This window comes from Carcharodon carcharias, chromosome 18 (genome assembly GCF_017639515.1).
Source record: "Carcharodon carcharias isolate sCarCar2 chromosome 18, sCarCar2.pri, whole genome shotgun sequence".
Taxonomy (NCBI): Eukaryota; Metazoa; Chordata; class Chondrichthyes; order Lamniformes; family Lamnidae; genus Carcharodon; species Carcharodon carcharias.
Genome location: NC_054484.1, coordinates 68,958,240 through 68,970,785, shown reverse-complemented (window position 1 = coordinate 68,970,785; position 12,546 = coordinate 68,958,240). Strand labels below are relative to the sequence as shown.

Sequence of the window (12,546 nt, the reverse complement as noted above, 5' to 3'; positions counted from 1 at the left end):
CATAGCTCAAAGGTGAGACCTTCAACAGCGTAGCACTCCTTTAGTAATCCATTTAAGAGCCAACCTGGATTATGTGCTCAAGTCTCTGAAGTGGGACTTAAAAATATGATCTACCAACTCAGAGGCAAGAATACTACCACCGGATACTGGATGGTGTAGATTTGCTGAGGGAACAGTTCTGGTGCATTCTCTTCCCTCATGTTAGACATATACTTACAAAATAATAACGCTGTTATAGGGCTGTATGACTTGGAGCACAGAACAAGTGAATTTACAAAGGTTGGTTTTTCTTTTTATATTTATTGGATGATGGTTTTGATATTTCATACTCAAACTTCTGCTGGGTGTGAGCACTTTAGCGCACACATTGTTAAAACTAGTAAATTAAATATTCAATTGTGACTTCTCAATAAATAAATCACTTGAATAAAGTAAAATGTTGCAGAGGTAAATGCTATTTATTATAATCATAATATAGGCTGGAATTTTATGCCTTCCCTTTCATCATGGGATTGGGCTGGCAGGCAGGAAGGATGGAATAAAATCGGGTGGAATGGCAAGGACACCATGCCTGTTGCTTACATGTCACTGGTATTTTACCAGTAGTGGGGTAGGTTTCATGTTGCCTACCCTGGGCCAATTGAGGCCCTTAGGTGGCCAATTAATGGCCACTTATGGGCTGCCTCCAGCGGCTGCTGGAAAAATAACCAGTGGTGGGGGGTGTCCACGCCATGTGGTGAGGCAGCCAAGTATACCTTGGCTGATTGGCAGTGGCCTCAGGTTTGGGGCAGGGGTCCCTCCTGTTTGGGAAAGCTGTGTTTTCTTACCCCATCTAGCATCCTAATCACCCTCTGCCACCCTGGGCTTGTCTGACTACCCCCGGCAAGGCTGCCCCACTTACCTTGTATTTCGGTCTCCAGCAAACATCTGGGTTGAGGATTGCTGTGGGTCTCAGCAGTGGCCACTACTCCCAGTGGTGCTGCTGGGACAGCAGAGTTGTTGGAGGCCAGACGCCCTCCCTCATAGGAGGATAGAGTGAGCCACACAAAATTGGGTTGTAGTTTCCTGAGTTGACCTCGCCCAACTTTCCAGCCAGTGAGTGGGGCCACCACCGCCATTGAAATACTGGCCATGGATATTTATTTAAATACGGACATATGTATTTAGTAGCCCACTTAGATCAACATAACAAAATTTAAGTGAGGTAATAAAGTGTAGGAGCACCTTTAGGCATTAGTGGAAATGCCTAGCTTGTAGTTCCGACTACAAATTGGCAGATTTTGGAAAATAATTTATACTATTCCAGCATTAGAACATGTCTTTGGTTAAATATGAATAATTTGTATAATTTATTTTGCTTTCAGATTCTGGAGCTGTTTTTACATTTGGCAAAAGCAAATTCTCAGACAATGTTCCCAGCAAGTTCTGGCTGAAAAATGACAAAGCTATCTCTATCAGCTGTGGGGATGAACACTCTGCATTCATAACTGGTGAGTTGTTGGCTCCAACTTGGAATTGATTTATTTATTTCTCTGTATGCAAAGATGAGGCAGAATTTTTTTTTGCTTTGACTGTTTAACTAGAGCAACAGATAAGGATCACGGAAATAAAGCTAGTTTTTATTGCTTCAACATCCTTTGCAAGAAGAAAAATCCATTGACAATATTTTGAAGCCAAGCATGTCAGGATGTTATTTCCAGGTGCACACAACTTATTGAATCTTGATTGTCCTCCTAAAATATTGTTTGGGAGAGTGAAAAATACACACACGGTACTTTTTGCATTCATCCTGGAGCCTGACTTCATTCGTTTTGGTTAATCTATGCACAGGAGTGTGACACTCTTCCTAGAGAAATGGCCAAAGCTCTGTGTTATAAGTTCTGTGAGAGTTGTAATCTTTGACTTAATACTGTTGAGTTAAACTTCGAAATTTACTTGAGAATTTTCATCATCCAATCAATCATCCAGTCAGGATTCAAACGCAAGCAATACGGTGGGATGTTGAGTTTTTAATAATAGTTTAAGATGGGATATAACATTACTAGTTATACTGCAAAAACATGACCTTGGCAACTAGTGGGCACCAGCCCAGATCAGGCAGGATGGCTGGCATGTGTCAACAGCTCTTGTCTCTACTTTTTCTCTTCGCAGTACTCAAGTCGTCTTGACTTCTGGAACCCCTCCCAAAGGTTTGACTGGAGTCTCCCTTAGTGTTTTTGTCCACCACCTACTGCAATGAACCCTCCCAAAGTGCCTTACTTTATGCTCTTTTTCAGAGGTGGATGCCTGGATGGATTATTGACAAAGCCTTTTAGCCACGTAAAGATTTACTTTATTTTAAAATACCGTATAGAGCGTTGAGTTCTTTATCCAAACTTTGGGTCGAACATCCCGCCGTTTGATGTCACTCACCTGCCTACTTTTTTGGCCAAGCTTTTGGTCATCTGACCTAATCTTTCCTCATGTGACTCAGGGTCATACTTTGTTTTATGATGCTTTTGTGAAGTACTTTGAAATGTCTCATTATGTTAAAGGTGCTATATAAATAGAAATCGTCATTGTTCCACTGAAAGCAAAAGGTGGGCAATAATGCTGGAAGCGAAGCCTTAACTGCTGTGTTTCCCAAGTCTATAATGAATGTGAAATGCAAAATACTGCAGATGCTAGAAATCTGAAATAAAAATAGAAAAAGCTGGAAATGCTCAGCAAGTTAGAATCTTTGCGCAGTGAAATGGAGTTAACTTTTCAGGACGGTAACATAGTAGCAGAAATGCAGCAAAAATGACAATCAAGACATGCATCGTTCTGAACTAGGAGGACATCTACCATGCAATATGATTTTTTCTAATTTAGCAATTCTTTTACTTTCTTTCCTCTATAAAGATGCCCTTTTCTGATCATTTGCCCTAATATCTCCTATGTGCCTCAGTACCATTAATCCTCCTGTGATTCTGCCTGGGGCATTTTATGACATTAAAGGGGCTATATAAGTGTAAGTTTTTGTTGTTGTGGATTGGGTGCGGGGTGGAATACTTTCCTTGAATTTTTGGGCCTAAGGCTTTTTCCTTATATGTGTTTTTAAATTGTCAGCCCTTTCTTTATCTTCACCAATTATTTTAACCTGAAAAGATATTAAGATTATTTCAAGAGAAAAAAATACTCATGCAATTGGAGGTTTGGTTATGAAGATTTGTTGAATATTTTACTCCCAGGCTGCCACCACTGACGCTTTATATTAGATACCAGGAGATTGCTGGCCTGAATTTTTTCCTATTCCACCCTCACACAGAAGGATCCTATTGTATTGATGCATTTGAACCCTGCGTCTCATTGTAAGATGATCTGAAGGGGTTAGGGTTTTGTGGCTCCAATATTCTGTTATTTTGCTAGCTTCACACTGAGGATGTCAAATCATGAAACAAATTTGAGACTGTAAGATCTAAGCAGAAAATTAGATGAGGTGACTTTGGGGAACGTCATGCCAGTTGATGGATACCTGCCTCCTTTCATCAATTAATTCAGACATGAGACACAGACAGATCAGATGTTCAAAGATTTGTATACTGAGGAACAATGTGAAGTACGGAATCAAGAGTCACATAAGGCATACTTGTTTTTTTGACAGAAAACGGCAAGTTATATATGTTTGGGAGCAACAACTGGGGTCAGCTAGGTTTGGGAACAAAGAATACCATCAACAAACCCACTTGTGTAAAAGGTAAGTTCTTTTGCCCAAACTCTCCTTTATGAACTTATGACACCCAGTGTTTCTGATTCTATAATTTTTAGTTTATATGACAGAAACAATGACATAAAAAGCTCAGAGTTCCTTTGTGCAATTTGTTTTCTTACAATACTTCTGCCATATTATTTTATCAAATTCATTCTGACTTAACTTTGTACTAAAAGTTGTCCAATATTATATTTGTTTGCTGTATTTCGTAATATCAAAATATGAGAAATCCAGTTTGTCAATGTCTTAATGTTGTTAAGATCTGGTTAGGGACTAGTAACTTATTTTAATAGTAGACAAAATTTGAAATCCCAGATAGTTAACAAGTGAATAAAGCCACAAGATTCCACTATTTTAAAAACAAACAAACAGAAGAACTTTTATTATACATGAGTCAACAAACCAAACAGTCAATAATATCAATCCTATACTCTAACACCCAGAGTTATCATGAGTTAAACATAAATTAACCAGCAAACTGTGGTCAAATATATACAATAAATTGCACACTAAAAGGCAGACACAACCAAGACAGATCCCACAAATTTTCCTAGCAGCCCACCCAGATGTCAGTGATCACTGTGAGTCACAAATTCCTTCCAACTCTGCCTTTCTCATGAGGGATTTCAGCTCCTCTCCACTGAGGATTTGGCCTCTGATTTCCCTCCAACAGCAGCTTCAACTCACCCTGGAAGCCCTCTTGCTTCTTCTGCCTGCAATGAGTTGTCAGGCAATAGGACTCAAACTCAGAATGCCCCAATGACTTCTCACCTCCCAGCTGCTCAATCTCTTCTCTCAAGACTGCATCTCACTGGGTTATTATTTCCCAGCCCCATCAGTCTACACTTGATCAGCAGTAGAGTGATGGAAGGGGTCATCAACACTGCTATCAAGTGGCACTTGCTTGCCTACAAGAGCAGGTCAGAGGCTAGGAATGCTGTGCTGAGTAACTCACCTCTTGACTCCCTGAAGCCTGCCCACCATCTACAAGGCACAAGTCAGGAGTGTGATGAAATACTCGCCACTTGTCTTGATGAGTGCAGCTCCAAAAACACTCAAGAACCTGACACCATCCAGGACAAAGCAGCTCACTTAATTGGCAACTCTTCCACAAACATTCGCTCCTTCCACCACCAATGATCAGTGGCAGCAGTGTGTACCCTTTACAAGATGCACTATAGAAACTCACCAAGGGCAGCAGCAGCATGGAAACATCACTGCCTGGAAGTTCCCCTCCAAGTCATTCACCATACTGAATTGAAAATATATTGCCATTCCTTCACTGTCGCAATATCAAAATCCTGGAGCTCCCTCCCTAACAGCACTGTGGGTGTAACTATACCACATGGACTGCAGCGGTTCAAGAAGGCAGCTCACCACCACCGCCTCAAGGCCAATTAGGGATGGCAATAAATGCTGGCCCAGCCAGCGAAGCCCACATTCTATGAATGAATTAAAAAAAAGCTTCACGTAGCTGGCCCCTCCTCCCCTCGGTTTCACCCAAGTGACGCTTTTCCTGCGCTCCAGATCCCCAGCTGCACTGCTGAGAACTTCCTTCTGCTAAATCTTGTCATGTGGGCTCTCTCTTCATTCTGCACACCAGGTCATGTGAGCAAGCTTTTTGGACCACCTCCCCTTGCAGGTGCACTGCTGCCTCTGGCCAAGCCCTTCAGCTGAGGCAGGATCTGGAGGCTGATGCTCTCCGCCTGCAGCTGGAACCGAATGAAATGTGAACAAGGCTCTCAGCTTGAATTCAGCAGCAAAAAAAATCTCCAATCCATCCCCGAGTGGCTGTCAAAGGAGACCTGGAAACGAAACATATGTGGCCTCTCCCCCTCCCGTGGTCTGCACTTGCATTGGAGCCAGAGGCTTGCTAGGAGGTGTAGCCCTTCGCTTCACCCCGAAAACACACAGAAACAATTTAAAGAGATGGATTCCCTCACAATATGCCAATACACTTGCCAAACCTTTCTTAATTAATCACTTTAAGTTATTCCTACCACTACTATCATCAGTGATAAAATGCAAGGATCAGTATTTGATCATTTTGTTTATACCTTTTAATGCTTTCTCCAGAGATAATCTACATTTGGAAAGATCTATTAATGTTAATCTGGGTATTTCCCCAGTTCAGGTGAGCATAGTATGAAAGTTCACAAAATAGGTAATGCTTAAAATTTGCACAAAAAACCTTTGCAGAATTAATGTACGATATTAATGATTCAGAACATTACCTGATTGCATAGGGTTTAATGTGATAGTAGTAGTACAGTGATCATGCATTATTAAACTTAATATGAGCTAGGATAAACCACCACCACAGGAAAAGAAAAGTGGAGGAGTTAGGACTCTATATTGTAGTGTCTTTTATAAGGAAAGGATTATTTGAGGTGTCACTATATTAGCAAATGTGGCAGCCATTTGTATATCCCTTGGTTTCACAAACAGCACATGAGAGGAATGCCCAGTTTTGGTAGTATTGGCTGAGGAATAAATGTTGATCTGGACATTGGGAAACTCTCCTACTTTTTTCTTCAAATAATGGCACAGGATCTTTTATGTCCACCTAAATGGACAAGCAGATCCCTAGCCTCCAAACTGCACTAAAAAGCCAGGTCAGAATATTTGCACATGCCCATAGTGGGACTTGAATTTGCAACCTTTTGATTCAGATAAAAATGCCACCACTGATCCAGGCAGATACTGGTATGCAACATTAAAAGACAAGGAAAGAGCTTAAACAGGCCAATGGTGAGATGGTGGAAATCCAGCAAATTTAACTTTAGGACAAAGTAAGAAAATCGAAAGACAGACTTCTAAGCATGCAAGGTAACCACATTCCAACAAAATAAACACAGATTAAAGAACTGTGACCCTAAAATATCTACTAAAGCAGAACAAAAAGAAGTTCGTTAGAAAAACAAATTCTAGAGAAAGGTCAAGAACACCACTATGCAGAATTTGGGACAGTGCAAGAAATGTTTAAAAAGAAGCTGACAGCTAGAGCCAATGAGGGAGATATAAAGTAGCATAACTGTAGAAGGCAAACATAAGAATTTGCATTCATATAAATGGCTTTAGTAAAATGCCCCAGGGTGCTTCATAGGAGAGTTAATTAAACTTTGACAACAAGCCACTTGAGCTTAGCACAGAAAACCAAAAACTTGATCAAAGTGGTGGGTTTTAAGGAGCGACTTAAAGTAGGAGTAAGAGGTTGAGAGGTGGGGAGGTTTAAGAAGGGCATTCCAGAGCTGGGGCTAGACAGCTGTGGACATTTCCTCCAGTAATGGAGCAATTAAAATTGGGGATGCACAGGAGACCAGAAATGGAAGATTTCTGAGGGTTGCAGGGATAGGGAGGGCTGAGGTCTCTGAGGGATTTGGAAACAAGAATAGAACTTTTAAATTGAGGCGTTGCAGGACCAGTAGTGAAAACAGTCAATGAGGACAGGAGTGATGGCTTTGATATCATTTGCATGAATGTCACAGATGGGCTTAAAAAGCTCAAAACCAGTAAATCCCTAGGGTCGGATGCTGTAATAGCGAGGTTGTTAAGTGAGACTAGGAACAGCATTTGTAAACTACTAGCAATCATTAGAAAGGAGTTATTTAATACCAAAGTGGAAACAAGCCAATGTGATACCTCTTTTTAAGAAGAGCAATAAAAATGCTAGGCTTGCATTGGTTTCAAGCAAAATAATGGAATTGATATGAATAATAATTTACTATATGGCAGATGGCGTAGTTTCAGAAAGGATAGATCATCCTCGACTTTTTTGAGGATGTGACAACTCAGGTTAGTGTTGGAAAGCCCTAGACTTCCAGATAGTATTTGAAAATGTAATTGGAGAGAAAGAGGAAACAACAGGTGGGTTGACAGTTTTCTTTTGTGAGAACAAAGATGGCAATCTGAAGGATGTAGAGGCCATGCCAGAGGATAAAGAAGGTTAAATATGTCAACAAACATTTGAGTGAGGAAATTTGTAGGGTCATTAGGAGCTTCCACATGAGGGTTTGAGTGGTGGACTCATGGATGTGAAAACTTTAATAGTAGCAGGGGAAATGGTGGAACAACTATGGAATGAAGACAGTGGAGACCACAGCATATCTTGTAGAAGACAAATATGAAGTTGTAGTCTACAGAAATAAAAATTAAAATAATTAACCTGGATGTTCACTATCTTCAGCTGCTTCATCAATGACCCTCTCTCCATCATAAGATCAGAAGTGGGAATGCTCATTGTCAATTGCACAATGTTTAGTGCCATTCTCGACTCCTCAGATACTGAAACAGTCTGTGCCCATATGCAGTAAGACCTGAACAACTTTTAGGCTTGGACTGATAAGTGGCAAATAATATTCATGCCGCACAAGTGCCAGGCAATGACCATCTCCAACAAGAGAATCCAACCATCGTACTTTGACATTCAGTAGCATTACCATCACTGAATCCCCCACTATCGACATCCTGGGGGTTACCGCTGACCAGAAACTGAATTGGACCAGCCATATAAATACTGTGACTACAAAAGCAGGTCAGAGGCAGGGAATTCTGTAGAGACTAACTCACCTCCTGACTCTCCAGAGCCTGCTCACTATCTACAAAGCACAAGTCAGGAGTGTGATGGACTACGCCCCACTTGCCTGGATGAGTGCTGCTCCAACAACACTCAAGAAGCTCAATACCATCCAGGACAAAGCAGCCTGCTTGATTGGTACTCCATCAACCCCTTCCGATATTCAGTCCTTCCACCTCCAGTGCACATTGACAACAGTGTGTACCATCTACAAGATGCACTGCAGCAACTCACCAAGGCTCCTTTGACAGCACTTTCCAAACCTGCGACCTCTACCACCTAGAAGGACAAGGGCAGCAGATGCTTAGGAACACTACCACCTGCATGTTTCCCTCCGAACCATATGCCATCCTGACTCAGAGCTATATCACTGCTCCTTCACTGCCGCTGGGTCAATATCCTGGAATTCTCTCTCTAGCAGCACTCTGGGTATACCTATAGCACATGGACTGCAGCCGTTCAAGAAGGCACTCACCACCTTGAGGGCAATTGGGAATGGGCAATAAAAATGCTGCTCTAGCCCCATGAAAGAATTTAAAAATAAGATTTACTAGGATGCTGTGTTTCATTGTAAATAATACCATAGATATCTTGAATCGTGCCTATGCAAGAAGTGTGATAGTCATGCTATTAAATTGTTGGAAGTGGAGCAATAATAGTTTGAGTGCTATTCATTTCTCATTTGCAAAATTGTAATGTTTGTGTAAAAAAGCAGCCTTTTGCAAAGAAAATATGCTGCCCCACTGGAGCAAAATTATTTATTTTTGAACAATATATATTGCAGTTTTAAGATGAGAACAGAATTTTGTGATAAATGTGTTCTATTTCAGCACTGAAATCAGAGAAAGTGAAACACGTTGCTTGTGGGAGAAATCACACATTAGTTTGCACAGGTATGGTCGACCAGGTGATGCTGGTTTTTCAAATATATTATTATGAATGCAGATGTTTAAAACTGTAAATATTTGATCTAGGTTGCAAACAATCATGAAATATATTATTGATCTAGTAATATTAAAATAATCATGTTTGTAGTTACTTCCTGCTTACTTTGTTTATATTTTTTTTCTATTATAAATTTAAATGGACATTTATAATAGAAACTGCCTATGTAAACTTGTCATACTGTGATTGCAACCTCCCAATAGCAGTGGTGCTGCAGCACCTTAGTTTTGTACCGCCAAGTTCTTCAGCCTAAACTGAAAGGATGTACTATGTTTCCTAACCAACTCTGCTCCCCGATACCTATAACATTTAAGTTTATCAAATTTACACGTATATCCTATCTACATTGCTTGATTTCATTTTGCTAAGTTTTCCTCGCACTTTGTCAGTTTTTACCATTATCGGTTCTTAATATCTACAGTCATATTGGGATTTGCCTTTGTCGGGCTGTAATGACACAATATAGACACTGCATATGTTGTATGGGGATAATTCATAACCTTCTTTCACAGATCTTCTACCACTGTCTTCTTCGGTAGCATAGCACAAAGATGTGAACCAGGAAACACATTCTTGGTGATCACGGCAGCCCCACAGCCATTTTGTGCTGCAAGGAGCGTTAATTGGCTGGAGACAAGGTTTCCGCCCCTCACTTGAGCACAAGTCCCACCTCAGAGCTGCTGGCCAATCTGATTGGCTGACAGCTCTGTAGACTGAGCAGCGCCAGTGGCAGCAGTGGCCAGACTGGGACTACAAGCAGCCCCCAGATTCTAAGCCCTGGATTCCAGGACCAGGTAATTGTGGGGGTCTCGCAGCAAGGAGAGGAGGTAAAGTCCAGAGGGAATGGGGGAAGGGGGTGGGTGTCTTGCTGGAAAGGCCAAGGGAGAAGGGAACACCCAGGGTGGGGTGGGGGGATGGAGCTGGGTTGGAGGGAAGGGGGTGCTGGATGTGGAAAGGGGTTCTTGAGAGAGGCACATTCAATTTCCTGTCCAAGGCGTGAGCAGGTTGATCTGCTGGGCGTCCCCCTGAGCTACTCCTGCCAGCCCATGTAAAATTGTGGACAGATTGCAGGTGGCTGGGAAGGTGGTAGGAGGGCCACCCAAGGAATTTTACAGCCACCCCTTGCCCCATCTGCAAACTGGCTGGCAAGAACTGTAAAACTTTGCCCTAGGAGACCTCAAGGCCTAACTTTTTTTTTCATTTAATATATTTGCTTTTAAGTTTTGGTTTGTTTATGTATATATGATATTTGTGCCCAAAAGTGACCCTTTTTGACATATTTACTGCCTTCAGGGTTTGTGCTGTCTTTCATCATGGGCTTCCCCTGATGCTCACCATTGACATTCCCCTTGCTTTCCCATCTGCCATTTCATAGGCAACAATTATGTCCCTGGATTCTTTCTCAGCCCATTAAGGACTGACAGGCAGATGTAGGGTAGGGTTAAAGAAAAACTCCAGGAAAACAAGTGATTAGAATTGGCAAGTTGATACACCTGCTGGGAATATTGTAAGACACCCATATGGCATTAAGCAGTTACTTGGTTGGTTTTAATATTAAAAATGACTCTAATATTACTCCAAGCCAATCATCAATAAGATGAGAGGAATCAGAGAAAAAATGTTATTTATTTTCAACCATCCACTTGTTGGCATGGCAGTAATTTTTTTTAAAGCATTACATTTTTTTGTATTTTTCAACTGGTTCCTGTGAGCCGCCCTACTGTGCTTTCCTTCAAAGTGCCTATCATGCTATTTTAGCATGCTAAAGTCTACATGTGCTGCTTTCTACTTCTGTTGGCTGTCTCCTTTTATGTCCCAGTTGCTCTTTCTTGAAACAACGAATACATTATTTACAAGTAACCTAATTTTATTTCTTTGTTCACATTCAACCTGTCCACCTTGGCACATTTTTTCCATGTTAATGATGCTATTTAATTCAAGTTATGGTTTGTTTCCCTTTCAAGTATATACATATGATTTTACTAACTGTTGACTGTCTGCACCCCATTTAAAGAATATTCTCACTGTGCTTTGAAAAGTGTTTTTCTTTACACATTACTCTGTTCCTCAAAGTAAACATTTTCATCAAGGCTGCATTTTACTGATGCTGCTGTCTCTTTCAATGAATTCTGTTTTCATCCCAAGCTTTCATGTCAAAATCTTTTTGTTCTGTAATTTCCCACTTGAACTCTCCTGTGTCTGGTGCTCTGGGAGATCAATCAATGTGTTATTAAGAAGCTGTCTGTCTATACTTTTGTTTACATTACTTGACTTCCTTTTGTCATGGTTTTATTTCACTTTGTTTTTTTTTCCATATGAAGTTCCTATGCCCACATTTCTAATGTATTTTGCCTATTCTAGTATGTTTTTCCTGTGCAATGCATTAAAATCTTGCGCCTACATGTATTTACTGTCAGCATCATTCTGTTTAAATTTCTATATCCTCATTTATAATTGGAACTACCAGAATAAATATGTCATCTTGTAATTACACCCAGCTATGTTTAAAATGGAGACTGAATTACATCTGTCCATCCCGGTTCACTTAGGCGCCTTAAGCTTACCTCCTCTGTACTGCAGAATAGACAGGGCCTTGACTGCAATGCTATGGGAGATTGACCAGTATAAAAATGAATTCTTATGGCTTCAGCTGGCCCTATCATTTCTAAAAGTCAGAAACATGCATGGATTTCTGGTATGGCATCAACCTGTCTGTTTGTGATTGAAGTATCTCCCTCAATTTGTTTTTGTATATCTGTTTTGTACTGTACAACACATGAAGTCTAACTTAGAGTTGACAGTCTTGTCTGGGCCAGGCTAAAATGTTCATTTTATGTTGTGCATTAACAAAGATTGGTTTTAAGTGGGTGGAACAGCTATTGCTTTTTAAAGATAGGCTTGACAATACTTGGGCAAGGGAATATAAGTCCAGTTGTGTATTTTTTTTTCAGAACCTTGTTTTGGCCGTTGTTTCCTCAATTCCACCCCTTTGTGGGTCGGATCTTTTCTTCCCATGTTTCAGCCAATACCAACCATTGTTTATATTAAAGACCTAAAAAATAAATAAATAAAGATGAAATTATAAGGATCGTGTATTCTCTGCCTCTGAAGGCGGTGGAGGTGGGGTCATTAAATATTTTTAAGGCAGAGGTAGGTTCTTGTTAGGCGAGGGAATCAAAGGTTATCGGGCTAGATAAGAATGTGGAATTCAAAACAAAAACAGATCAGCCATGATCTTATTGAATGGCAGAGCAAACTTGTGGGCCGAATGGCCTACTTCTGCTATTTCATA

The 12,546-nt window shown here is 40.7% G+C and overlaps 1 protein-coding gene across 1 annotated transcript in view; it reads left to right on the top strand.

Moving 5' to 3' along the window:
• Positions 1-12,546, top strand: part of rpgra (retinitis pigmentosa GTPase regulator a) — a 132,056-nt gene that overhangs the window by 24,702 nt on the left and 94,808 nt on the right. The window contains exons 2-4 of the mRNA XM_041211145.1: positions 1,365-1,490; positions 3,626-3,718; positions 9,140-9,202. Of these exons, the coding sequence (XP_041067079.1) occupies positions 1,365-1,490; positions 3,626-3,718; positions 9,140-9,202 (282 nt within the window). The remainder of the gene's footprint in view (positions 1-1,364; positions 1,491-3,625; positions 3,719-9,139; positions 9,203-12,546) is intronic.